General features: G+C 55.7%; 3 protein-coding genes across 10 annotated transcripts in view; all 3 read left to right on the top strand.

The window, feature by feature from the left end:
* HNRNPM (heterogeneous nuclear ribonucleoprotein M) overlaps window positions 1-27,404 on the top strand; it is a 174,766-nt gene that overhangs the window by 85,323 nt on the left and 62,039 nt on the right. The gene's annotated exons all lie outside the window — the stretch shown is intronic.
* Window positions 1,386-6,958, top strand: ANGPTL4 (angiopoietin like 4). Its single transcript, XM_082651056.1, has 7 exons — window positions 1,386-1,868; window positions 2,044-2,154; window positions 2,281-2,398; window positions 4,665-4,778; window positions 5,106-5,201; window positions 5,290-5,571; window positions 6,293-6,958. The coding sequence occupies exons 1-7, from the start codon at window positions 1,533-1,535 to the stop codon at window positions 6,472-6,474; spliced, it is 1,239 nt and encodes a 412-aa protein (XP_082507182.1). The 5' UTR covers window positions 1,386-1,532; the 3' UTR covers window positions 6,475-6,958.
* Window positions 16,103-26,635, top strand: RAB11B (RAB11B, member RAS oncogene family). The gene is made up of 5 exons (XM_082652163.1): window positions 16,103-16,271; window positions 23,262-23,457; window positions 24,312-24,505; window positions 24,857-24,937; window positions 25,590-26,635. Exons 1-5 carry the CDS (start codon window positions 16,232-16,234, stop codon window positions 25,733-25,735), a joined length of 657 nt encoding a protein of 218 aa, XP_082508289.1. The 5' UTR covers window positions 16,103-16,231; the 3' UTR covers window positions 25,736-26,635.

Genomic DNA, 27,404 nt, shown 5'->3' with positions numbered 1-27,404 from the left:
TTTTTCTCAGTGCAAGAAGCCAGGGAGGAGGAGAGCTCACTCTTGGATAGCTATGTCCCCCACTCAGAAGGAGGCCAGGGGCTGGGGGCTGGACAGGCCGGCTGCCAGGTCAGATGGTGGCTATCTGGATCTATTCCTTGCCAAGGTTTTCCTCTGTGCCCTTCCCACCTGCCTGTCACTGCTGCCGGGATCTGCTATCCTGGCATCTGGCCCAGCCAAGTGTATGGGGCACACAGTGTTGGATTCCAGAGGCTGAGCTGGCTCGGAGCCCTGCTGAGTCAACTCTGTTTTTCTTGCCTGTTCTCTGAGCCATCGTGCCCTGGGTTTTTCCTGGCAGGCAGGTTTTCTATGCCAGCCTCAATTTTCAGGCAAGGTATAGGGAAGTTGGTGGGAATGGAGGGGGAGAACTTTGGTAAAAGTTTGTTGAATAAATGCTTAGCCTTGTGAAATGAAAGTGGTCCACCTCACAGCCTCACTCAGTTCTTCCTCTGTCCCAACTCTTTCCCTACCCGAGGGTCTCTCCACCAGCCTGGGAACTCCATGTAGGAGAGCAGAGGACTGTTTATTGAATGAATGAATGAATGAGGGAGAATGGGGAGAACTTCCTTCCATGTATCCCCTCTTTCTGTTCCAAGGTTCCTGCTTTGATTCAGGCAAACACTCTGAAGACCCTGAGGGTAGAGAGTGGGCAGTGGGGAGAGAGGCACCCGCTGGAGACTGAACAAGACAAATCTGGTCCCTGCCACCTGGGCACTAAGTTGTGCGGAGTGGGATGAGGGACGTTAAAGAATGCCACAAACGCATCTGCAACGACCAAGCCTTGAGCGGGAAGGAGCGCGAAAGTCCGAGATGTCTCCCCGGGAGACCAGCCTGGTCTTGGGATGCTCTCCGGGAGGCGTTCCGGAGGCGGGGATGTTTGAGGGGTCCCGGGTTTCCGTCTAGCTCTGCTGGACTGAGCGTACCAGGACCCTCTTCCCCAGCTTTTGACTTGGGGAGGGGGTCAGGAATGCAGCCCGCACGCCCCGTCCCCGCTGACACCAGCGCCTTTTCCCCACTGGGCGCGGCGGGGGCTGGGGGGGGGGGCTCGAAATTCCGGCGCTTGGAAAGGGACCGCGGGGAGAGGAAGTCAGGTCTCCCACGGTCAGCAGAGAAGGCACGGCTGACCACGCACGTCCGGGCCTGGTGGGAGGAGCCAGAGTTTTGCACCTCCCAGGGCACCCCTCACCCCCAAAACTACCCGGCCTCCAGCAACTGAACCCCACCCCCGGCCCCACGCCCCGTCCCCGGAACTCCACGCGCCCCGCCTCCCAGGCTCCGCCTTCTACTCCCGCACTGTGCTTATAATAGAGGGCGTAGCGGGCACAAGCCAAGCTGTGATTCGAGTCTTTGCTCTCTGGCTTCTGCACCCAAGCGAGTCTCCACCAGGGCCCCCGCGTCTCCACCCCTCTCATCTCGACCTCCGAGTCCCCCTTGCGCCCCCTCACCCGTGCCTCTCCGATCTCCGCGTCCCGGCGTCCACACCACCCGGAAGGATGCGCTGTGCGCCAACAGCCGGAGCAGCCCTGGTGCTGTGCGCTGCCACCGCCGGGCTGCTGAGCGCGCAGGGCCGCCCGGAGCCCCCCGAGAAGCCGCGCTTCGCCTCCTGGGACGAGGTGAATGTGCTGGCGCACGGGCTCCTGCAGCTCGGCAACGGGCTACGCGAGCACGTGGAGCGCACCCGTGGGCAGCTGGGCGAGCTGGAGCGGCGTCTGGGCTCGTGCGGGGCCGCCTGCAAGGATCCTGAGGGGTCAGCCGCACCTCCGTTCGCCCCGGAGAATCTGGTCCCTCCCGGCGGCGATGCAGTCCCGGAGACCCTCCGCAGCTTTCAGGTACGTACGCTCCTACTGCCCTGGAAGTGTGTGGACGGGAGGGGGCGCATCTCGGACTCCCTGGGCTCTTCTGCCCGGGCCTCAAAGGATGGAGAGTTGGGAGTAGGACCGGGGATGAATGGAGAAGTTGGCGGCGGAAGGCCAGATCCTCACCAGGGTTTTATACTCTCCCCAGACTCAGCTCAAGGCTCAGAACAGCAGGATCCAGCAACTCTTCCAGAAGGTGGCCCAGCAGCAGCGGCACCTGGAGAAGCAGCACCTGAGAATCCAGAATCTGCAGAGCCAGGTGCCCGATGCTTGCCCCAGGTGGGGAGGGAGGTTGAAGTTGGACCTATGGGTCTGGACGTGGAGCTAAGCAGGTCGAGCAGCCTGAGCCAGCCAGACCTGACCCCCTCCTCCTGTCCTGTCCCAGATGGGCCATTTGGCCCCCATGCACCTGGGCCACGGGGTGGCCAAGCGTGCCAGGAGGAAGAGGCTACCCAAGATGGCCCAACTTGCTGGCCCAGCTCAAAATATCAGCCGCTTGCACAGTGAGTGTCCAGACCTTTGCTGTTCTCCGGAAACCACACCCCCACTATTCTTGCCCCCCACCCTTGTCAGGTCCACCTTACTGAGAAGGAGAGACGCCCCGGCCCTGCGTCCCTGTGGGCTGACGGGGCTCTGGTGAAGGGGTGACTGGGACACCCCCTCCTCAGTCCTCTCCCTGCCCCACGGGGCCACCCCACCCTTCTTCCCAGCAAGCCACTGGGATTTCCCACGGGCCACTAAGTGGAGCAGCAGGCGGCTGGGAAACAGGGTCCAAGGGGGACTTGAGCTGCAGGGGTGTGGGAAAAGGGGGTACAGCTCAAGGCCACCTTCCTGGAGGTTGGAACCTTCTAGGAGGGACAGGATGGGGGACGAAAGGGTGCCAGCTAGGGAGGCTGGAGACTGGAGCTCTCATTGGGTGAAGAGAGAATGGCGGCCTGGGAGAAGAGGTTCTGATGTTTGGCCACCACCCACCCACCATGGGCTTTTAGAGTGTGGATCTAGGAGGGGAGGCTAGGGCAGGGAACCCCCATCTCCTTGGCCAGACGCACCACTCTTGCATCTCTTACAAATCCAGGCCTCCTGACTCACACACCTCTTCCGTCCCACAACCTTCTATTGGCCCGGAAGTCCCTGATCAGCCCTTCCCACGCCCCACCCCCCAAGTTCTGGTTCCTTTATTGTGTATGCCCCATGCACCCCAGATCTCCTAACATGTCTGTAGGTATATGACACAGATTCCCAGCTCCCGGTGTCTCTGTCCTACTGCTCCAGAGCTGGCTGGCTTCCTTGTGGTCCTCCTACCCCATCACCCACCTTGGCATCTGCAGCCGTCTGCAGCCAACTGGGTGAAAGTTCAGATCTCCCTCTTCACACCCTCGGGCTGGTTGCTGGCTTCCCGCCCTCTAGTCTTGAGGGCTCTGGCACCTCCCCGTCCTACCACTTTTCCTCCCCTCCCCAACCAGGAAGGGTCCATTACACCCTCCCAAACCGTAGCCCTGGTATGAGTGGCTTCTGGGTGGGGCCCGCAGGCATAGATCCAGGCTGGGGAATGTGATGGGGAGGGTGGGGGTCATGTGTAGGTTTGGGGACTCCAGGCTCGCCCCTGCCAAGTATGGGAAAGTTCAGAGCTGCGGAGACAAACAGCTGGTGTTAATGGAAGCCACATTGGTGGTTTGGCGGGCTGCCTGTTGTGATTGGAAGAGAGGAAAGTAGGGGAAAGGGGAGCTGCTTCAGGGGCCAGAAAATGCCTCCAGTCATCCGGGCCCGCCCCCACTCCCACAGTGTGGACACATTCACCCCGCGACCTGAGCCTTCCCCTCCCCCTGCGACCTTTCCCCTACTTTCCGGGCTGGGCTGGGGCTGGGCTGGGGCTGGGCTGGGCTGGGCTGGGCTGGGCCTGGGCTGGGCCGGGCATGGGACGGGCTGGGGGCGGGGACTTCCCCGGTCTGCCGATGTGCCCTGGCCATCCTTCCGTTTTTTCCTCCCTCCTCCCTCCTTCCCTCCTCAATCCTTCCCCCTCCCTCTCTGATACCTGGGACCCCAGGCAGGGCCTCTGTGGTGTCCCCAAGCCCCATCCAGGCCTGATTCCCCTCCCGCCACTGGACAAAGCAGAGCTCCCTCCTGTTTATCACAGTTCTTGCCCCATCCCCACTCTGGTCCAGCTCCTTCAGTCATTCCTTCATGGCATCTTTAGTAAACACCTGCTGTGGGCTGGGATCAGCCTGGGCACCGGTGCCAGATGGTGGCAAAGAGCCATTCATTGTCCCTAGCCTCATGGACCTCCTTCAGTGTGGGGAGTTGGAGAGAGACCATCAGATGACCCCAGTGTTGGGGAGTAGGAAGTCCTCAGTGCCCCTAACCTGGTCTGGGTGGGATGGTCAGGGACATGATCCCTTTCAGAAGCTGGGACCTTTAATATGAGGCAAGGAAAGGCATGAGGGAAGTGGGTCTCAGAACAGTAGCACGTGCAAAGTCCCTGTGGCAGGAGGGGGGTGTGGTACCAGGAAGGCTATGTGGCCAGAGGGTGGGCGTGCAGTGCAGGAGAGGGAGGATGAGTATAGCAACCAGTCCTGGGGTGCCTTGTAGACTGTGTCGAGGAAAGGCATGGGGTGCTATGGAAGACTTTAGGCAAGTGGGGTGTGTGTCATGAGCTCTAGATTGCCCCCTCCCGTCCCTGTCACCCGCTGCCCAGCCCCCAGACATGCCTGTTTCCTGGAACCCCCAGGACTGCTCTCTGCTTCAATCCCCCCACCCTTGTCTGCCCTGCAGGACTGCCCAGGGACTGCCAAGAGCTGTTTGAAGAGGGAGAGAGGCAAAGTGGATTGTTCCAGATCCAGCCCCGGGGGTCCTCCTCATTCCTCGTTAACTGCAAGATGACCTCAGGTAGGGCTGCTCTGGCCCCCCAGGTACCCCAAATATCATGGGCCCGGTTGTCTTTCTGTCAAATGCAGCTCACCCCCCCTCCCTCCCTCGCTCCCCGCTTTCTCCTTCCCTGCTGGATCCTTGGGACAAAGATCCAGGCAGAGCCCTCCGCCTGCTGACCAGCCCATCTTCCTCCTTTAACCATCTTCCTCCAGTCCTCCTGGGATGGATGAGAGGAACATTGCTCTCCCTTGGTTTAGACGTGGTTTGGGGTTTGGGAGCCAGATGGGGGAGTCAGGGTCTCTTGTAAAAAAAATCCTCCTGGTGACTTGGCACCTTTCTGGGCAGATGGAGGCTGGACTGTAATTCAGAGGCGCCAGGATGGCTCAGTCGACTTTAACCAGCCCTGGGACGCCTACAAGGATGGCTTCGGAGACCCCCAAGGTGGGTGTTTCCTGCAGATCAGAGGCACAGGGGGAGGAGGGGGCCACGGAGGTGGGTCGTTCTCACAGATGGGCCTTTCCCACTGTAGGTGAGTTCTGGCTGGGCCTGGAGAAGGTGCACCGCATCATGGGGGAGCGTGGCAGCCGCCTGGCTGTGCAGCTGCAGGACTGGGAGGGCAATGCCGAGTCATTGCAGTTCCCTGTCCACCTGGGTGGCGAAGACACAGCCTACAGCCTGCAGCTCACGGCGCCCGTGGCCAGCAAACTGGGTGCCACCGCCTTCTCACCCAGCGGCCTCTCCCTGCCTTTCTCCACTTGGGACCAAGACCACGACCTCCGCAGAGACAAGAACTGTGCAAAGAGCCTCTCTGGTGAGCAAGCAAGCTCTGTCCCTCCTTGTCTTGCCCTTTGCCACACAGCTGGGACCTCCCCTCCCTACCTTTCTGCATCCGTCCCCTGCCTTCAACTCCATCTATTCCCTCCCCACTTTTCTCCTTACGTGCAGCATACCCTTGGGCAACTGACTTAACACTCACTTACTCCATCTTCAAAATGGGTAGAACCATACCGTCCACGCCATAGGATTATTATGAACATATGATGAGATGACGTTTGTGGGATGGTGGCTGGTGTGTGGCAAAGCCATGGAGACAGACCCCATCTTGTTCTAATGAAATCGGAGGCAGAGCCCGGGCCCTGTGAAGTGAAATATATGAAACTGCCTTTTGGTGGGTCAAAGAAGGATGGAATAGTGGTTAATTTCATATGGTTCAATCTAATATAAACTAGTGAGATGCATGACAGTCATAGAGAGGCTTTGATAAATGTTTGCCATGTGCCAGGTGCGGAGAAGTCACTCGCCAGGGTCACAGACATAAAAGCTGCAGTTACCGGGAAGGGGGGTACCCAGAGCCCCTGAGGTGCCTTTGTCACAACCTGGGGTTCCTCAGAACACAGTTTGACAACCACTGCCAAAGACATCTCATCTAAAGTGTGTGACATCCAACACCCAGCCTCATCCCCATCCTGGGCCCAGTGGAGGCACAAGGACCCATGGGCCTAACCAAGTCCCCTTTTTTCTGACCCCGGCAGGTGGCTGGTGGTTCGGTACCTGCGGCCACTCCAATCTTAATGGCCAGTATTTCCATTCCATCCCGCGGCAGCGGCAGCAGCTTAAGAAGGGCATCTTCTGGAAGACCTGGCGGGGCCGCTACTACCCGCTGCAGGCCACCACCATGTTGATCCAGCCCACAGCGGCCGAAGCAGCCTCCTAGCCTCCTCGCTGGGGCCTGGTCCCAGGCTCCTGGAGGACAGGGACTCTGATTCTGGCCCAGCATGTGGCCACTCCCTGCCTGGGCAGGGGCTCCAAGCAGGGGCCACCTGAAACCTCATGGACAGAGAAGATGTCCACGACTGGAGATGCCCCCGCGATGAGTGGGGGGGCTGCAGGAAATGCCCTCTGAGAAGAACAGAGCTGCAGGGCTGCAGGGCACAGACCCCGAAAGCGTGGGACATGGGGGCATTGAAGCCCACTCCTCGCCCGCCCGAGGAGTATGGGACGCAGAGGGACCACTCGGGGGCAGCCAGGCCGGCCCTTGATGGCGGATTCAGTCACGTTGACTGGCTGGGGGACCAGGACTCCCGTAGACCCCGGGCGCCCTTGTGGTGCTGTAGCGTGTGGGTGCTATAGGCGAGCCCACGCCGACGGCATCTGGGCTGAGCCCACGGAATTCTTGGAATAAAAACAACCTCAGAACATTTCGTTCCTTTTCGTCCTTTGTTTTTGTTTTAAAAAGTGGACAGTTTTCAAAGTCCACATAAACATGTTCCCAGGGTGGAGGGTGAATGCTTCCGGGGCTCTTGAGGGCAATGCTGGTTATCCCTACCACCTCCGACAGCTGATTTCAGTTTCCTTCACTTATGATTTCATGATGTGTATCTCATTTTTTACTTTCAAAGTTACAAAATAAAACCCTCATTCAGTCCTTCTGGAAGCAGGTAATAGAGAAAATAAGAAGCGCTTCCTGACCATACTTAGGCATATGAATCACTATTAACTTTTTAGTGTCCTGCCATCTGATAGAAATATGATGTGAGTTGTGTGTTTAATTTTTTTTGTAGCCACATTTTTTAAAATATTTATTTATTTTTGGCTGTGTTGGGTCTTCGTTTCTGTGCGAGGGCTTTCTCTAGTTGCGGCGAGCGGGGGCCGCTCTTCATCGCAGCGCGTGGGCCTCTCACTGTTGCGGCCTCCCTTGTTACGGAGCACAGGCTCCAGATGCGCAGGCTCAGTAGTTGTGGCTTATGGGCCTAGTTGCTCCGCGGCATGTGGGATCTTCCCAGACCAGGGCTCAAACCCGTGTCCCCTGCATTGGCAGGCAGACCCTCCACCACTGCGCCACCAGGGAAGCCCTGTAGCCACATTTTTAAAAAAGAAAAAAAAAAGAAAAACAAGTTTTACAAGAAAGTAAAAAAAAAATTTAGGAATATACTTCATTGAACCCAATATTTCCAAAATATTACTGTTTCAACATGTGGTCAATATAAAAGTTATTGATAAAAAAAAGTTATTGATGAGATATTTGATGTGGCTTTTTGTACTGAGTCTTCCAAATTCAGTATGGATTTCACACTTATGGCGCATCTCAGTTTGGACTAGCCGTATTTAAGGGCTTAGTAGCCACAGTGGCCAATGGCCACCATCTTGGACAACCCAGCTCTACTGTGTGACATTAATGCAGTGTTTTGGGTAAATTCTTCCCATTTTTGGCCATGTCTGCAGAAGTTTTCCTTTAAATTGGCTTTAAAATATATATATGTGTGTATATATATATATATATATATATATATGTATCTTGGGACTTCCCTGGTGATCCAGTGGTTAAGAATCCACCTTCCAATGCAGGGAACGCAGGTTCCATCCCTGGTCAGGGAGCTAAGATTGCACATGCCACAGGGCAACTAAGCCCGAGCGCCACAACTAGAGAGCCTGTGTGCTGCAACTACTGAGCCCGTGCACACTGGAGCCTGCGTGACACAACTACAGAGAAGCCTGCTGGCTGCAACGAAAGGTCCCACATGACGCAACTAAGACCTGACGCAGCCAAAAATAAATAGATATTAAAAATATATATATATATGTGTATCTAAAATTCAGCTAATATTTCTTGAGCACCTACTACAGGTCAGGCCCTGTCCCAAGTGCTTGGGCTACTCTAGTGAACAGAAAGATCCCTGCCTGCACCAAGCTTGCCTTCAAAGCCCCTCCCATTACAGAGAAGGTGACCTATAATTGATGGTCCAAACTGGAGACACTGTTGAGAGTGAAAGGCGGGGTGTTGTTAATACTTACGCCAGATGACAGATGTAAAGCAGCTCACCCCCAGGCATATAGGGACTTACTGACCCAGTTTCTAAAAATGTAGTCATATATCTTACAGTGTGTGGAAAACCCTGCCATAAATAGGTTAGTAAAACTAAACTCGGTGAAAACAAAACAATGTAAATGCTTTCAAATTCCAGCTAGAGGGAATTCCCTGGCCGTCCAGTGGTTAGGACTCCATGGCTTTCACTGCTGTCAGTGTGGGTTCAATCTCTGGTGGGGCAACTAAGATCCCACAAGCCCCGCCGCCTGGCCAAAAAAAAAAAAAAAAAAATCCAGCTAGAAAACTGATCTATGGTGAAAAAAAAACCCCACAATAAACGAATAGTGGTTGCCTCTGGAAGGGTGGGAGGTGGGATAGAGATTGACTCGGAAGGGATATAAGGGAACTTTCCCAAGTGACGGTGATGTTCTGAACCTCAGTAGAGGTGGGTTACTCCCGTGTTCACCTTTGCCTAGGTGAGTATACACTTAAGATTTGTGCATTTCATTGTATGTAAATTTCACCTAAAAAAAAAGCTACAACAGTCATAAAAAGACATGGAACTCTAGTTAATGGTATGCATGCTGAAGTGTTTTAGAGGTGCAGTGAACTGATGTCTTCAATTTTGTTTTTTTAAATTTTTTCCAGCTTTATTGAGATGTGATTAACACACAATTGGACTTCTCTGATGGCGCAGTGGTTAAGAATCCGCCTGCCAATGCAGGGGACACGGGTTGGATCATTGGTCCGGGAAGATCCCACATGCCGCGGAGCAACTAAGCCCGTACTGAGCCTGTGTTCTAGAGCCCACGAGCCACAGCTACTGAAGCCCACGCACCTAGAGCCCGTGTTCCACAACAAGAGAAGCCACTGCAGTGAGAAGCCTGCACACTGCAACGAAGAGTAGCCCCTGCTCACTGCAACTAGAGAACGCCCGCGTGCAGCAACAAAGACCCAATGCAGCCAAAAATAAATTAATTAAAAAAAAATAAAACATTGTGTAAGTTTAAGGTGTATGACATGTTGACTTGATACACATATACTGTGAAACGATAAGCACCCTAGCATTAGCCAATGCCTCCATCACATCACACAATTACCTTTTCCTTTTTGGTGGTGAGAACATTGAAGATCTACCCTCTTAGCAGCTTTCAGGTACACAATACAGTGTTACTTGTAATCACCATGCTGTCCATTAGATCCCCTAAATCTTCAACTTCCTTTGAAATGCATCAAAAAATTAGATGACGGGTGGCTAGAGGAATGGATATGCAATAAAGCAAAATGTTAATAGTGCGATCTGGGTCTGGGTATTCTCTGTACAATTCTTTCCATTTTTCTAAATGTTTAAAAAATTTCACAATGAAATGTATGTAGGGAAGAAAATCCTAACGAGATCCTGTTGCCTTCTAAAGGCTCTCATCCTTCGTCTGAGCTCAAAAAGGGAGATGAGGATTAGATAATTGTTGAAGAGATATGAGCAAGAGAGAGTGAGCCTCTCTCCTTGATGGGTAATAAAGGTCTTCAAGAATTGAAAAAAAAGGGAGAGGGATAAATTAGGAGTTTGGGATTTGCATATACATACAAGTATATATAAAATAGATAAACTACAAGGACGTACTGTGTAGCACAGGGAACTCTACTCAATATTTTGTAATAAACTATAAAGGAAAAGAATCTGAAAAAGAATATATATGTGTGTGTGTGTGCGTGTATAACTGAATTACTTTGCTGTACACCTGGAACTAACACAAAATTGTAAATCAACTATACTTCAATAAAAAATTTAATTCATTAAAAAAAAGGAATTGAGGGCTTCCCTGGTGGCACAGTGGTTAAGAATCCGCCTGGCAATGCAGGAGACACGGGTTCGAGCCCTGGTCCGGGAAGATCCCACATGCCACACAGCAACTAAGTCCCTGCGCCACATCTATTGAACCTGCACTCTAGAGCCCGCGAGCCACAACTACTGAGCCCGTGTGCCACAGCTGCTGAAGCCCGCGCGCCTAGTGCCTGTGCTCCACAACAAGAGAAGCCACCGCAATGAGAAGTCTGCACACCGCAACGAAGAGTAGCCCCCTCTCGCCGCAACTAGAGAAAGCCCGCGCATGGCAACAAAGACCCAATGCAGCCAAAAATAAATAAATAATTTTAAAAAAATTGAAAAAAGGAATTGAAAAAAGGTAGGACTTTCACAGTATGTGGTTCAATGTTATTTAATGCACTGCTTACGATTATCACCCCTATCATATGGCGCATTATCATAGGGCACGTTTGGGAGAAACAGTATTTGCCTGTGCCCTGAGCCCCAGCTGCTGTTTTAATAGAGAACCTATTTTTCCAATATTCCTAGGGGTTCCTTGGGAAGGTAGTGGGGGCCTCTTTCACTAGAGGAGAGCCTCTGTGTTGGGGACACACTAGCTTCCCTGGGGCCCTGGCTGAGCATGGGTGACGATCTCCTCAACACTTGGAGGCCAGACCCTCTCCAGGATCCTTGTTTGGGGGTGTCCTGTATCGGGCAGGCTTGGAGAGTCTCCCTTGAGACCACTGTGGCTGAACTGGTGGGGAGTCCAGTCTGTTGAGGTGGGGGCAGAGCCCTCCCAGTTACGTACTCTTTATTCTCAGGTTCGGCCAAACAGGGCTGATTGCTCCAATGCTGCTGCTTCTTCTGCTATCACCTCCTCCTCCAACACAGCATTTCCTGCCCCTCCATCACTGGGAATGACAGAAAGAGTAACCACCATGGCTGGGAACCAAACAAGAGCCAGGAAGTGAATCCTGACCCAGCCAACTTCAGAGCTGGCGCCCTTAACCATATCACTCTCCTGCGGAGGGGCCAGGACAGGACACTCAAGCTCTGTGGCCTCAGCTCCTGCATCTGGAAAATAGGGATGGTCTGGTACCCCACCCTCCCATCCGCACCACCCCTTCCTGTTCTCCAGGTACTGTGAGGATTTCATGTAGCATTACATGAAAAGCAGTCTGAGTAGTGTCTGACTCATGGTGAGCACACAACATAAACGTGAGCCATCATTACTAACACTATCATTACTGTGAGCCATGCTGGATGGGCGCTGGAACAACATGACCTAGACAGGAGAAATGCCTTCATGGTGGAGGTCACTTTTGAGTCAGTTTTTTTTTTTCTCCTTATTTAAAATGTTTATTAAGAAGGTTTACTTTTTTAAAAAATATTTATTTTATTGAAGTATAGTTGATTTACAATGTTGTGGGGCTTTTTGTTTTGTTTTTTTTGGCCATATGGCTTGTGGGATCCTAGTTACCCGACCAGCGATTGGACCCAGGCCCTCGGCAATGAAAACACGAAGTTCTAACCACTAGACCGCCAGGGAATTCCCTACAATGTTGTGTTAATTTCTACTGTACAGCACAGTGATTCAGTTATACATATATATGTATAATTTATATATATATATACATATATATAAATTCTTTTTCATATTCTTTCCATTATGGTTTATCACAGGATATTGAATATAGTTCCCTGTGCTATATAGTAGAACCTTCTTGGGGTTTTTTTGTTGTTTTTTTAAGGCCTTTATTGAATTTGTTACAATATTACTTGTTTTATGTTTTGTTTTTTTGGCCCCAAGGCATGTGGGATCTTAGCTCCCTGACCAGGGATGGAACCCACACCCACTGCATTGGAAGGCGAAGTCTTAACCACTGGACCACCAGGGAAGCCCCGACCTTCTTGTTTATCCATTCTATGTATGATAGTTTGCATCTACTAATCCCAAACTCCCGATCCATCCCTCCCGCATGAGTCAGTTTTCAAAGGATAAAAATTCTACAAAGATGGGGGAGGGGTGTGGCACCGCAGCAGGAGAGCACTGTTTGAGAGCAAAAGCCTGGCTGCCTTGGAAGGAAGCACGGCTCCTGTCTGGAGAACCAGTGCATTGCCCCACCTGGCTGCAGCGAGAGGCAAGAAGCTTGGGTGGTGAATGCGGGTGGGGTGGGGAGGGGGTTTGGGTGGGAATGTGCTGGGCTTCAAGCCAACAGCCCAGGAATGTGCAAAAGCCACTAGGGTCCTCCCTGGACTGGCTTCCAGACTGCCTCAACTTTTCCCCTAAGCTCATCTCTGGGCCCTTGGACTCAACTCTCCAGCCACTGTGGCCTCCTGGCTGTTCAGAGCCATTGGGCTCTCTCTCACTTCTTTGTTTTGTCTGTCTAAAATGCTGTTCCCACCACCTCCTCCCCCTCCCTCGGACTCAGTGTAAATGCCACCTCCTCCGGGATGCCTTCCCTGCCTCCCTAACTAAGTAGATCCGCTGTCACATAGCCCAGTTTATTCCTGGGCTCACTGCACTCTGAAATTTCTTGTGCGTGCTGTTGTTTACTTGCTCCTTGTCTGCCTGTTCCACTAGACTGTCAGCTCCCCAAGGGCTGGGACTTGTCTCCTTCAACTCTGCATCTCCAGCCCATAGAGCATTGCCTGGCCTGACTTATGTTTTAAAAGACTCTCGGGGGTGGGGGGGATAAATTAGGAGTTTGGTATTAACATATACACACTACTATATATAAAATAGACAACCAGGGACTTCCCTGGTGGTCCAGTGGTTAAGACTCTGCGCTCCCAATGCAGGGGGCCCAGGTTCGATCCCTGGTCAGGAAACTAGATCCCGCACGCCGCAACTAAAAGCCCGCATGCCTCAAAGAAGATCCTGCACACCGCAACTAAGACCCGGTGTAGTCAAATAAATAAATAAATAATTTTAAAAGTATATAAATAAATAAAATAGATAGTCAACAAGGGCCCACTGTATAGCACAGGGAACTATATTTAATATCTTGTAATAACCTATAATGGAAAAGAATCTGAAAAAGAATATATATGCCCCTGAATCACTTTGCTGTACACCTGAAACTAACACATTGTAAATCAATTATACTTCAATTTTAAAAAAAATTATTTATTTATTTATTTATTTTTGGCTGTGTTGGGTCTTCGTTGCTGCGCACGGGCTTTCTTTAGTTGCAGTGAGCGGGGGCTACTCTTCGTTGTGCTGCACAGGCTTCTCATTGTGTGGCTTCTCTTGTTGCACAGCACAGGATCTAGGTGCGCGGGCTTCAGTAGCTGTGGTATGCAGGCTCAGTAGTTGTGGCGCACGGGCTTAGTTGCTCCGCAGCATGTGGGATCTTCCCAGACCAGGGCTCGAACCCGCGTCCCCTGCATTGGCAGATGGATTCTTAACCACTGTGCCACCAGGGAAGCACCCCCAATTTAAAAATATATATATATATTTATTTATTTGGTTATGCCGGGTCTTAGTTGCAGCAGGCAGAGAGGCTCCTTAGTCGTGGCATGTGGGCTCCTTAGTTGCAGCATGCAGGCTCCTCAGTTGTGGCACACAAACTCTGGGTTGTGACCTGCATGTGGGATCTAGCTCCCTGACCAGGGATCAAACTTGGGCCCCCTGCACTGGGAGAGCAGAGTCTTAACCACTGCGCCACCAGGGAAGTCCCTATACTTCAATTTAAAAATACATAAATAGGAATTGCCTGGGGTCCAGTGGTTAGGATGCAGCTCTTTCATTGCTGAGGGCCCAGGTTCAGTCCCTCGCTGGGGAGCTAAAATCCCACAAGCCATGCGGCGTGGCCAAAAAAATTTTAATTTAATTTTAAAAATAAATAAATAAAAGACTCCATGTGGCTGCTATGGGAAGAACAGACTGTGTGAGGTGAGCTCAGATCAGGGAGCTTTGGGAGCAGGAAACTACACAGGTCTGTGAAGTGATGACAGGGCCAGTATAGGGGTGGTGGCAGTGGTGAGGGTGAGAAGTGGTCAGAAATTTAAGAGGGAGGAGGGACAGAGTAAGGCAACTGAGGGAGGGGTTGGGAGAGAGGGGCAGGGGAGTAAAGGACGAGGAGGAGAGGGGAGTCCACCACCTCTGGCTTTGATGATGTGGGTGAATGGATGGAGTCACAGGAGGAGGAGAGGATATGGGAAAAAGAGGCCAAATTTGTGTTTGGGATGCCTGATGGACATCCCAAGGATGAGGTCCAGGAGGCAATAATTATTATTATTATAATTAGCACATGAGCTATACTTACATGATCACTAATCAAACATTTCTGTGACTTTCCTGGTGGTCCAATGGTCAAGACTCTGCACTCCCAATGCAGGGGGCCTGGGTCTGATCCCTGTTCAGGAAACTAGATCCCTCATGCCGCAACGAAGATCCCACGTGCCACAACTAAGACCCGCGCGGCCAAATAAATAAATAAATATTTTAAAACAAAACACAACGTTTATTGCCCACTGGGGACACAGCAGCGACTGCCACAGACACAGCCCCTGCCCTCACACGGCTGATGTTCTGTTGGTGGGGGACAGAAACTAAATAGGATTGTGAAAATTTAAAAGAGGAAACCTTAACTAAAACTGGAGTCAGGAAGTCTTGCAGAGGGAGCTCTTATGCTCTGCCACTCCTCAGTTACCCCAAACAGGAAGACATCAATTACAGACCCCAACCAGAAGAGATGTACGTACCTTGCACTCCCAAACAGTAACTGCAGTTACTTTACTAAAACTGGAGAAGAGATTTTCTTCCCTCCCAGCAACAAGCCCAGCCAATGGAAACACCACAACTTAGCCAATGAGAAGCTGCCCTGAACGCTTACTTTCCTCCGAATTAACTTTCATTTCACGATTGTCCATGACTTCTTGTCTCACCGTCTTTTCTATAAAAGGCTTCCATTTTGTACAACCTCTGGGAGTATCTCTGCTTGACAGATGAGATGCTGCTTGATTCATGAATCTTTTAATAAAGGCAATTTGACCTTCACACTTAGTAGAAGTTTGTTTTTTAACAGGATCGAGAAAGAAATGCATACTTTAATGTCAAGTAGGGATAAATCCTTGGGGTGGGGGATGGAATAAAACAGGATAAGGGGACAGAGAAGGGGAGACAGTCTGACACCGAGTAAGGATTTACAAATATTTGTTAAAGACTTAAAGACAGACAGTGGGTGGTTGATTTAGTATGTGTTTAGGTCAACGATCTAGTCATACTCCAAAGATTCCATAAGGTGAGTTTCTCCCGTTTTACAGAGGGAGAAAACTGCAACCCAGAGAGGAGAGGAGACCTCTAAGCTAAAAAAGTCCCCACTCAGATGTTCCCCAGAAACTGCCATTTCTGGGGGCAGCGGGCGTGGGGGTGGGGGTGGGCGGCCCGCAGAGCAGCGCGCATTGACCTATGACGTCATCGGGACGGTAAATAGCGTAACACTACCTGGACGTAGCCCCATTTCCCCTCCCGGACAGGTCCTCTGCTGGTCCGGTACTGCCTGAATCAAACCTCTCATTGGCTACTCTCTCCGTCAATCCGTTTCATTCTTCCAGTTTTTCCGCCCCGCCTTCCAGATCTCGCCTGTGATAGGCTGGCGAGGCCGTCACTTCATAAAGGTCCGCATTCCTTCCGCCTTTCTCCAGGAGACCGAGAGAGAAGAAGGTGGATCTCCGGCGGCGCCCACCCCGGGGGCTCTGATTCCGCCTCTTATTGGCTTCTCTGGGTGCCGGTCGCTACGCCATCCATCGCTGATTGGCCATCCGGCCGCCACTCTGCGCGGCGCCGGCTCCGCCCCCGTCGGGTGTTTGTGGTGGGGCTGCGAAGTCGCCAATCCCGCCGGAAGCGCCAGGACAATGGGGACTCGGGACGACGAGTACGACTACCTATTCAAAGGTGCGGTTGGTGGGGCACAGACGGGCGAGCGGGCGGCGGCGAGGCGCCGGGCAAGCACCCAGGCTGCGCTCCAGGCCTCTGGGCCCAGGCCGGAGCCCGAGGCTTGGGGCCTGGCAGGCCAGGCAGCCAGGATGGCCAGTGCAGGCCGGGCTTGGTCAAGTTCGGGCCGGGATGGGCAGCCATGCGGGGCAGGCTGTCCAGAGAGGTTTGGGGGCCCGGGATGCTCCGAGGCGGGTCCAGGGCCCAGGGGGGTGGGGCCCGGGGCAGTGGGAGAGGCCGTTAGGGGCGGGGCATTCAGAGGGGGCGGGGCCGCCCCAGCATTTGGCGGGCCGGGCTGGGTGGAAAGCTCCCTTCGTGATGGGGGCGTGTCCGTTAGAGGCGGGGCTAGGATGTGGTGGGCGTGTCCAATAAGTGGGCTAGGGTGGGCGGGTGGGGGTGGTGCTCTCATGGAGTAGGAGGGGCCAGTCTTGATTGGTGGCAGTGCATCTGGGGGCGGAGCCCTGGAAGGGAGGGGCGGACAATGGGGGTTGAGGTGCGTGTGTGGCAGGGGTGGGGATGTTTACCCTGGATTGGGGAGCAGAGTCGGAATTGCGTGCAGGGGCACCTGGGGTGGTGGCGGGGGACTGTGTGTGCTGAACCCAGGCCTGGTGGTTAACAGCAATAATTATGTCTTAACTCTTAGAGCTCTTGAGCGCTGTCCAAGCACCTGCACTTTTCTAAGCACTTTACACACATGAATTCATTGAAATCCTCAGCACAACCCTGTGAGATCCATATTATCCAGCATCTCTCTTTATGGACCTGGAAACTGGAGGGACAGTTTAAGTATTAAAGCAAGATTTGAACCCAGACCACTTAAGGAGTATATCTGGGGGGGCTTGTGGCCAAGATCTGGGACTGGGGTTGTCAGATGGTCTCCTCCAACCTGCTGGAGGATCTTCCCTGCCAAGGCAACAGAGGACTCTAGGAGCCTCAAGTAAGGCCTAGGAAGGTCAGGCAGCTTAGGGGTCACTGACTTTCCAGTACCTTCTGTGCCAACCTAGGCTTTGGGCAGGTCCTGTGCTGCTGTGCTGGGCTCCCTGGCTGGCATTGGTCACCCTTGAGAGCTAACCCCTGGATGCACACAGGACACCTTTGCCATGCTGCCTGCTGCGTGAGGGTGTGCTTCCCATGCCAGCCATTGACATCTTTCCCTCGTTGGGGGAGCTTGGCCATCCCTGGGAGTGTGGCCTGTGTGACACTGTGTGTCTATGGTATTATCCCTGGTTGGGTCTGGGGTTCTGGGGACCTTGGGAATGTAGAAAATGGGATGGAGCACTTCCTACCTGGGATATCCACGTGGTAAAAGGTTTCTGGGCAGAACGAGTCCCCATGCAAAGGTCCGGAGTTGTCACACAGCACCATGGGCTCGAGGAGCTGCCTGCAGGCTGATACGTTGCTGCCAAGTGAGGCTGTGTGGTCGGCAGGCATTGGGCCCAGGCCCTTGTGCCGACTGAACCTTGGGGTCTCACTTTAGAGGCAGAGGAAGCTCTGTCAGGGCCTTGGGGACGGGTGATAGGTGGACTGGACGCCAGTCCTGCTGCAGCTGGTGCCTGTCTCTCTACCCAGCCCACCCTGAGGCAGCTGCTCCCCAAGTCCTGGCTGGCACCCACCTGGATGTGTTACTACAAGGGCAGGGGGTGTTCCTCCCAGCGTTTCCGTGGTCATTCCCTACTTGTTATTTTCAGCCGTTTGCTGTTGTAAATAACCCAGCTCCAAGTGTTTGCACGAGTCATCGTTTGCCCTTTGGGTTATTTCCTTGAAGTATGTTCCCAGAAGTCCAGTTATTGGGTCAGGGGCAAGGGAGCAGGCTGTGCGCTTCTCAGGATTCATCTCTGGAGTCCTCTTCCTGGAAACACTAGTACCACAGCTGGTGTGGGGGGGGGCGGGGGCGGTGCCTGCCTGCCCCGCTGCCCTCTCCCACTGGGCTCCTTTTCTGAGTAGAGCAGGTGCCCTGCTGACTGTCTCAAGCCAGGTCAGATGCGAAAGTGTAATTCACAAGGTCAGTGTTTACCAAACGGGTCCTCTGAGACCTCACCTTCACACGTAACGCCTTGTTGGAGGACCCTCTATTATCTTTTAATATTTGTTTGTTTTTATAAATTTATTTTAAATTTTTGTCTGTGTTGCGTCTTTGTTGCTGTGCACGTGCGGGCTTTCTTTAGTTGCGGCGAGCGGGGGCTACTCTTCGATACAGTGTGTGTGCTTCTCATTGCAGTGGCTTCTCTTGTTGTGGAGCACAGGCTCTAGGTGCATGGGCTTCAGTAGTTGTGGCACACAGGCTCAGTAGTTGTGGTGCATGGGCTTAGTTGCTCTGCGGCATGTGGGATCTTCCCAGACCAGGGCTTGAACCTGTGTCCCCTGCATTGGCAGGTGGATTCTTAAGCACTGCGCCACCAGGGAAGTCCCCTAATATTTGTTTTTAAATCCACTCAGTTTTTGTCTCACTTAAATAGGAAAAGGAAATTCTTTCTGACTCTTAGAAGGAAGGAAGGAAGCCAGCAGGTAGGCAGGCCGCCACCATGGCATCACTGGCCATAAATATGGCAGGTAGACTGAAACGTGAATACACTGCACCCCACAGACCCTCCTGAGACCCCGTGGCCTGCAGAGGGTCAGGCCTAGGCAGTACAGAGGTGTCCAGGACACAGCTGTGCCAGAAGGGTTGACAAGGACCAGAAGGGTTGACAAGGACCGGTACTCTCACCGTACATCTCCCCAGCCCTGCTGCCTGGTGCGGGGAGTCCTTCAGGAGTGGAGGGGGGCTGTGATCCTCTCATCCCCCATCCCGTGCCCAGCCTCCTCCAGGCTTCAGTCACCTTCCCCAGGCCCTGCCCTGGGCACAGAGGGGCCACACCTCTCACGTGGGACGCTGGCTGCCCCCTCTCTAGCCTTCCCACTACTGACTTGCTTTTTTTGGCAGCCACGTCACAGGTTGGCTCTCCTGACCCCCCAGCAGAGGCCAGCAGATCCCTGTGGGTGTTCCACCCCCCCCCCCCAGTCCCCGTGTGGCTTGTTTTCCTCCCTGCTCATCTCCCGCCCCCGCCAGGAGTGAGGCTGTTTATTTGCACTTAATTATAGATCCTCACATTTATCCTGCTAACATTTTATCCTTTTCAGCGAGGGGCCATTTTCCCAGCCTGCCGATCAATCCCCGGGGGCGCCCCAAACTCTCCTCTGATGGACTGGGCGGCAGGGGCCACAGTGCGAGCAGCTAGGTCCCCAAGGGCCACCAAGGCCTTCCCAGAGCTCCCACCACTCACTTACTCCCAGGGAACAGGCCGGCCCCAGTGCTCACCAGGTGCTCCCGAGGCAGCCTCCTGGCTCTCCAGCCTGAGCAGACTTCACACCTGGCCGGCTGGTCTGGGACCCGAGCACACCAGCTCCCCCCATTATGAATGGTGGCCCTGCCTGTGCCCCGGTTTGGGGCACCTGTCCTCTGCTCTCTGATCCCCCTGGGGAATAGCTCCTGGGGGAGGGGTGGAGCCCTGCTCTGCCTGGAGTCGGGGAGCCGAGCGCCCCCAATGGCCACTCGGTGACCGGAGTGTCAGAATGGGGGCCCCAGATGTGCCACGCTGTCGTGGGGCGGGCCAGAGGACCAAGGGCTTCCAGGAGCTGCCAGCTCTTTGTTTTTGCCAACTGGGCTTGCCTGCTCTGCCAGCCAACTGGTGTGCCCAGGGGGACCGTGTCCCGGCCAGTGATGCCACCAACTCCTGTGGAAATGCTGGGGGCTGCGTCCTCAAGGGCCCTTTCTTTCCCGGAGACAACAGATGACTTGTATCTTCGACAATGCCATTCTCATTCCCAGCCTGCACACGGGACCAGCCCGGCCGCTGCCCTGCTGGCCACTTCTGCATTGGGCACCGCGTGCCAGGGACCGCGGGGGCAGCCCCGCCTCCCCGCCATTTGTCCGGGCAGCGGCTGGTGGCCGTTGTTCTGCTCTGGCCTCCACTGTTCTCACTGGGTGACCTTGGGCCAGGGAACTTGGTCACTCTGTATTGAGCGTCTCCAGCTGTACACGATAACATGAACATCTGTCGCTGGGGTGGCCCTGAGAGCTCCGTAACAAAGCCTTTAGGGCTGGGCCCGGCCTGAGGGGCTGAGGAGATGGTTGGCTGGGCCGGGGCAGAACCCCGATGTGGCAAAGGGGATCCCGAGGCTGGACAGCTGGACAGGGCTGGGAAGGGAGTGAGAGGGTGGGGAGGATACAGGCAAGGGCCCAAAAGGACCCTCCTCCTCATTTCCTGTTCTGTTCCTGAGGATATGAGAAGTATGTACAGACATCCCTGGCTTTGGCCAGCTTCCTGCAGCCGCCGTGGGCACGAGGTGACGGGGTGAGAGTGTGGACAGTCCGTCCAGTCATGGCCCCACTGGCATGGCTGGTCGCCCTTGACCCTCAGCCCCAGACCCATGTCCATTCACCTCTTTCCACCTTTCTCTGAAGTCAACTTGGCATTCTTATGCTGGGTGCCCCCAGTGTCAGGGGAGGACGCTGACACTGTCATCACAGATGTTGTGGGCTAGGCCACGTGGTGGTTTGGGAGAAGAGGAGAAGCCTGCACCCAGGGATTTTGAAGGACAAATAGGAGTTTGCTAGCTACTCTAGGGGTTCAGGATACCCCAGATGGTGGGAGAGGAGGAAGCTGAACCCAGACCCCTGAGCTCAGCCCTGGATCCAGAAAACCTGCGTTCACATCCTGCTGGACCACTCTCCAGCTGGGTGGCCCTGGGCAAGCTGCTGGTCGCTGCGCTTGGTTGGGGGATGGGAGTGAGCCTGCAGTCATGCACGGACTCAGAGCCCAGCTCTGCCTTTGGTGACCACGTGCCTTAAGCTGGTCATTCCCCCGTCTGCACCTCAGTTTCTCATCTGTAAAATGGGTCATGTGATGCATATGTGAGATGATGGCACGGGACGTTCTTCCTGTTCTTGTTGTTCTTGGCTCTAAAGCAGCCTGTCCAGAGAGGGTGCTGGGTCCTGGGGGCTGCCTGGCCCGCCCCCTCCTTACTTGTGGCCCAAGGATGGTGACCTGGCCATCTTCCAGTGTCGGGGGAGGTGGGCCTGGGAAGCTCCGCCAGCCACTTTGGCGTTTGTTCATTCGACAGGCATTGCTCAGGTGCGTCCCGTGCGCCGGGCAGTGCACCAGGTCCTGGGGATACAGCAGGGAACCAGACTGTCTGAGATGGCTGCCCTCGAGGCAGAATGACAAAAAAAAAGTCTATAAGGGAAACCTGGTGAGTGTGAGAGGGTAGGGAGAGCTATGGGGGAAAGGTAGGGGAGGGGAATGGGGAGTGTTGGGGGGAGTGGGTTTTGGGGTTTTTAAAAATATATTTATTTATTTATTTATTTGGCTGTGCCGGGTTTTAGTTGCGGCGTGCGGGATCTTTAGTTGCGGCATGCCGGCTCATAGTTGCAGCCCGCAGGATCTAGTTCCCCGACCAGGGATCGAACCTGGGCCCCCTGCGGTGGAAGTGTGGAGTCTTAACCACTGGACCGCCAGCGAAGTCCTGGGAGGGGGGTTTTAAGAGGATGGCTGCAGGGAGCCTCCTCGATCAAGTGCCATCCGAGGGGCCACACAGAGTAGATGAGGGCAGGAACCTGGTGGGTACCCAGGGAAGAACACTCCAGGCAAAGGGTAGCGTTGCAGGGAGGACTGTGTGTCTGGAGCAGAGTGAGCGAGGGAGAGAGAGGCAGGAGGTGAGGGCAGGGAGGGGACGGGGCAGGTCATGCACGGCCCTGAGGGCTGCCAGGAGGACTTTGGAGGTGGGAGCCCTGGAAGGCTGTAGGCAGAGGAGGGATGGGACCCACGCAGGGTGCTCACAGGCACCCTCTGGCGGCCAAGAGGAAAACAGCCTTTTGGCTGAAGCCGAGAGTAAATGTAAGGGCGGGCACCAGGGAGGAGGCTGTCACAGCAACAGGGAGTGACGGGAGTGATGATGGCCTGGGGTCGGGGAGCAGTGAAAGTGGTAAGAAGCAGCAGGAATCTGAACACGTACACGTAGAAGTTCTCATCAAGGAAAAACTTTACATCGGGGCCTTGGGTGACCAAGTCTGCAGCCCCCGCGGCTCCCCACGAGCCAGAGCCACCCTGGGGTACCAGAGCCTAAGGCCCACACTTGGGGGTCCCTGTGGTTTCCAGCTGGGACGTCCGGAAAGAAAGGCTGTTTCTTCTGCGCCGCACACACACCTATGCACACACTGACACGAGTCCCCATTGTGTCCTGGGTCTGAGCACAGCCCTCCAGGCCCGGGCCCCTCCAGGACCCTCCAGCCTAGAGCTTGGAGCGGCTGGGCCCCTAGAGGCAGGGCTTCTACAGGTGGGGCAGGAAGCTCAATAAAGGGAGGGATGGAGGGAAAGACCCGCCTATGCCTGCCCTGCTCTGCCCTGCGCTGCTCTGGAGGGCCCTTGTTCCCACCTCCCTGCAGGACGATCTGACCCCCCCACCCCCGCCCCGTCTTAGCGTACGAGATGCTGGCTGAGTTCTGATCCCAGGCATTCCCGTGTCCCCCTCCCCGAAGTGGCTCTTGTTACTGTCTCCCTTTTCACACCTGTGGAAAAGGCAGCCCAGAGACGTTAAGTGACTTGCCCAAGGTCACCCAGCCCTGGGGCTTTCTCAGGCATGCCTGGCTGCCCAGGTCACCAGGGCACTGTGGAGGTTTGGGAGTTGATGGATCCCCAAGCTGCCTTCTGCCGGGATGCCTGGATCCCTGTGTCCCATCAGAGCAGGGGCAACCCTATTCGCTTCTGTACCAGGAAGCGTGGTTCCTCGGGCCAGTGGCCCCAGGACAGCTCCAACTCTGCCCCGTCACTGGCTGTCGCGTGTCTGCAGCACCCGGGGCGCCACTGTGAAGGTTCTGTGGGTGGACGTGGGCAGCGCGTGGGGTCTTGGCTCGGGGGCGCTGCCCCCCTCTGACCCAGGGAGGCTCACTCGTATCCCTCCCCGTCCCCACAGTGGTGCTCATCGGGGACTCGGGCGTGGGGAAGAGCAACCTGCTGTCGCGCTTCACCCGCAACGAGTTCAACCTGGAGAGCAAGAGCACGATCGGCGTGGAGTTCGCCACCCGCAGCATCCAGGTGGACGGCAAGACCATCAAGGCACAGATCTGGGACACCGCCGGCCAGGAGCGCTACCGCGCCATCACCTCGGCGTGAGTGGCGGGGCCGGGGAGGCCGAGGGCCCCAAGAGATGGGTAGGAGTTGGGCTGGGGGGGGGGCGGGGGAAGGAGAGAGCACAGACCTGAGAGCAGGGGGCGCAGGGTGGAGGGACAAGACCCCCAGGAGCTGTGGGACCCTCTGAAAGGCCAGTGCCCAGGCTGTGACCCCAGGTGGGCATGTCCCACAGCCCCTCTAACCCCTGGCGTCCCACTGAGGCACTGCAGTGTTGCCGGGTGCTGGCTACACAGTGAGGGCTGTTATCAGGCTCTGCCCGCTCCCCAGCCTGCCTGCTCGGCCCGCCCTGCCCAGCCGTGTTCCCAGCCTTCCTTTTCCAGGTGCAGCCCTGGCACCCCTGGCCCTCCTGTGGCCACCCCACCATCAGGACCCCCTCGACTGCCTCTTCCCTGACGCTCCCAACTCCTGGCCATTCCCTGTCAGTCACTTGCTGTCTTCTGGAATCCCTCCACCGAGGCCTGGTCACCTTCCCGGCTCCTTGATCCCTTGGAGTGGATGTGCGTCCATCCATTTCCTTGGTGCTCTGGGCGGACAGGGCCACGGCAGGCATTAGAGCTTCTGCCCTTTCCCTGCATAGTCACTGTTTTCCTCCTCCCCTTTTGATGGCTGACCCTGTGGGTGTCTTCTGATCCCAGATCCTAAACCTCCCTCCTTAGGCCTCCCCATTCCTGAGCTGAATCTGGGGAGTGGAGCCGGGGCCTCAGGACACGCACCCCTCCCTCGAGGCCCTGATGGCCACCCCTCGGGCCAAGGAGCCACTGCCCACAGAGACTGGGGGGCCCCCAGGGACGCGGGCTCAGCTCACGCCTGGGCCCTGCCCCCATCCCTGCAGATACTACCGTGGTGCCGTGGGTGCGCTGCTGGTGTATGACATCGCCAAGCACCTGACTTACGAGAACGTGGAGCGCTGGCTGAAGGAGCTGCGGGACCACGCCGACAGCAACATCGTCATCATGCTGGTGGGCAACAAGAGCGACCTGCGCCACTTGCGGGCCGTGCCCACGGATGAGGCCCGCGCCTTCGCAGGTGAGCGCACGCCGGGCCAGAGGGCACGGCCAGAGGGCTGCTAGGTGTCAGTCCGGGCCATCTGCTCTGGCCAGGGCCTCTAGGTGCCACACTTCTGAGAGCAAGACTCTGACTGAAGCATCCGAGAAGCATCTGGAATGCAGGCAGCTCCCCTGCACCAGGTGCATCTTCCCTGGCCGTGCCCATGGCTGCAGGGGTGGGAATCTCCATCCTACCCCTTCGGCCCCAGCCCTTCATTTCCTGGGCCAGGTGAGCAGACAGGCAGCCACGGTCCCCAAGAGGAGGGTATAGGGGACCACCCTCCCCCGCCTCCACCAGCTGACTCACCTGGGCAAATATTCTCTCTTTCAGAAAAGAACAACTTGTCCTTCATTGAGACCTCAGCCTTGGATTCCACCAACGTAGAGGAAGCTTTCAAGAACATTCTCACAGGTGGTCACAGGGCCCAGCGGGGATCACAGAGGGTGGGCGTGGGAAGGGCACCAGCCACACGGGTCACGTGCTCCAGAACGCAGCCCCTGAACCTTCCTTCCTTAAAACTGCTGTTCAGTCTGGACACGAGGACAGACAGGGCACCTTCCACAGCGTGAGGCCAGATCCCACCCCTGCTGGCACTCAGGGCACAGAGACCCTCTCAGCCCAGCTCCTGTAGATGGGCCCTGCCATGGCTTCACTAGAGAACAGCCCACAGCTGGGGAGGCAGGTGGCCTCAGGGTCCCAGAGCCGCTGGGCTTCTGGGAGTTTCTCCTGAGGGAGGAGGGCCTCTGATCTTAAAGAATGCGATACCTGTGCTGGGAGTTACATCTGCAAACAGATATGGGTCCTTCCCTTGCTGAGTACACAGCCAGCATTGGGGATGGGCAGGGAGCCTCCAGGAGCCCAGCCCATGGCATGGCTCCCCCTGACGTGATGGGGGCGCACAGGGCACAGTGGGAGCCTTTGGAAGGGGTTCCAACTCAGCATCCAGGGCGCTACCGTGAGGAGGTGACATCCAGATGAGTCCTGTGGGAGGGGGAGGTAACCGAGATTGGGGGCACACAGTGCATTCACCCTGTGTCGTTCTCCCCGCCCCCGCCCACCGCAGAGATCTACCGCATCGTGTCACAGAAGCAGATCGCGGACCGCGCAGCGCACGACGAGTCCCCCGGAAACAACGTGGTGGACATCAGCGTGCCACCCACCACCGACGGACAGAAACCCAACAAGCTGCAGTGCTGCCAGAACCTGTGACCGCCCCGCGCCTGGTCTCAGCGTGCGTGCACGTGCTCATCCTCCGCCCACCCCTCACTGCCCTGTCCTCCCTGCCCACCCCCTCCGCCCCTCTGTGACTGGCTCCTGCCCTCCCATCGAGCTCCGCACGAAGAACAGGAGTTGAGCGGCATCTCCTGTCCCGCCCAAGGAAAGCTAGAAGCCCCGGCTGCTGCACCTGCTGTCCTTGGGTCCCAGTGGGCATCTCAGCGGGGCGGGGAGGGGAGGGTGGCAGGATGGACCGGGCCGGCCAGAGGCCAAGAGGATGGGCACACCGAGCAGGCTTCTCCAGTTTTCCACGGTAGCCTCCGGGGAGCCATCGCCGCCCTCCCTCTCTGGCCAGCTGGCCCAGCTGGCCCCCGGTCCCCACCCAGAGCCCCATTCCAGGCTGAAGCCCGAAGAGCAAGGCGCCAGGGGCCAGGCAGACGGACACTCTTGGCTCTTGGCATCCCGCTCCCCCGCGCGCAGCCAGCAGCGCACATGCCTTCGACCTCTCCCGTGCGTGCGCAACTCCAGCTCCTGCCTGTAGATTTATGCTGGGAGAAGACCCTCTCCCCACCTTACCCTCCTTTTTGCACGCGGCGCGCTCTCCACCCACCACCCCCTCCCTGTGCCCTTCTCTCTGTCTTGTCTCCCTGTCTGGTCAGGAACCTGTTTGCAAGTGAAGCAATATCTCCGTGTTTTGTATATACAACCGCTCTTGTAGCCTTTGGTTTTTTTGTTATTGTAGAGAAACACAGATTCTTTATACACTTTGTAAGATTTATGCCAAACCCTAGCTCTCGATCTCTTATTCTTCCTGTGGCCCCTGCACTGTTGCCCCGATGCCTCGTTTCTCTCGCCCGGTTACTAAAATGTATAATCCGACTTCCTGTACAGAAACCTGCCGCTGCGCCTTTGTCTTCTTTCTCTCCACCAGGCGGCGCTCCCGAGCCAGGGTCCGTCGCTGCAAGCTCCAGCAGCCCTGGCTCAGCCCCACCCACCCCCGCCCCGCGGACAACGCGGAGCACCCTGAGCTGACCACGGGGGTCCTGGGGTGGGTGAGGGTGTTGTTGGGTGGACCTTCTTCTTGCTGCCCGTGTGGCAAGGAGGAAGGGAAGGCGAGGGCTTGGGCAGGTAAACTCCCTGGCCCTAGGACAGCCAGCCCTAAGACCAGAGGGTGCCCCTTGGGAAGGGGTGGGCTGTGCCCGCTGCTCCCTGTTCTCAGCCCCCCCGGTTGGGGTTCACTGCTTTCATCCACTGCCCACCCACCTAGCCACCACCTCACCTGTCACCTTGCCCAGGGAGGTTGGCGATGCCAGTCCCACCCCTGCTCCCTCCATCCCAGACTGACCTATGAGGAGGGCCCACGGTGGGGGGGGACACTGGTGATAGAGGAGAAGCGCACAGGCCGGGGGGCAACTGTTGCTCTGCCTCTCCTCAGGACCCAGCTTCTCCCGCTGGTCTGGGTGGCAGGGCTGGCTTGAGGGCCACTTGCCACTGCAGAGGAGGCTTATAGCCATCCCCCCAGGCCTATATGGGCCCTCCACCCTACCCTGCACTGATCACATGACCCAATGTGTGTTTCCTCTCACCTGAGTTCCGGCAGCTGTTCTAGAAGCTCCAGCCTCTGGCTAAAGCCACTTGTGACCTTGACCCCTAGGAGAGCCAC

Source organism: Grampus griseus (assembly GCF_964374135.1).
Source record: "Grampus griseus genome assembly, chromosome: 3".
Classification (NCBI taxonomy): Eukaryota; Metazoa; Chordata; class Mammalia; order Artiodactyla; family Delphinidae; genus Grampus; species Grampus griseus.
The sequence above is the reverse complement of the archived record's forward strand: the minus strand, read 5'-3'. Positions and strand labels throughout refer to the sequence as shown.

Excerpts from the sequence above, each read along its gene's own strand:
- ANGPTL4 (XM_082651056.1), top strand. The coding sequence starts at position 1,533 with ATGCGCTGTGCGCCAACAGCCGGAGCAGCCCTGGTGCTGTGCGCTGCC. Across the intron at positions 1,869-2,043 it reads AGACCCTCCGCAGCTTTCAG|ACTCAGCTCAAGGCTCAGAA; the intron begins GTACGTACGCTC and ends TACTCTCCCCAG. Across the intron at positions 2,399-4,664 it reads AAATATCAGCCGCTTGCACA|GACTGCCCAGGGACTGCCAA; the intron begins GTGAGTGTCCAG and ends TCTGCCCTGCAG.
- RAB11B (XM_082652163.1), top strand. The coding sequence starts at position 16,232 with ATGGGGACTCGGGACGACGAGTACGACTACCTATTCAAAG. Across the intron at positions 23,458-24,311 it reads TACCGCGCCATCACCTCGGC|ATACTACCGTGGTGCCGTGG; the intron begins GTGAGTGGCGGG and ends CCATCCCTGCAG. Across the intron at positions 24,938-25,589 it reads TTTCAAGAACATTCTCACAG|AGATCTACCGCATCGTGTCA; the intron begins GTGGTCACAGGG and ends CGCCCACCGCAG.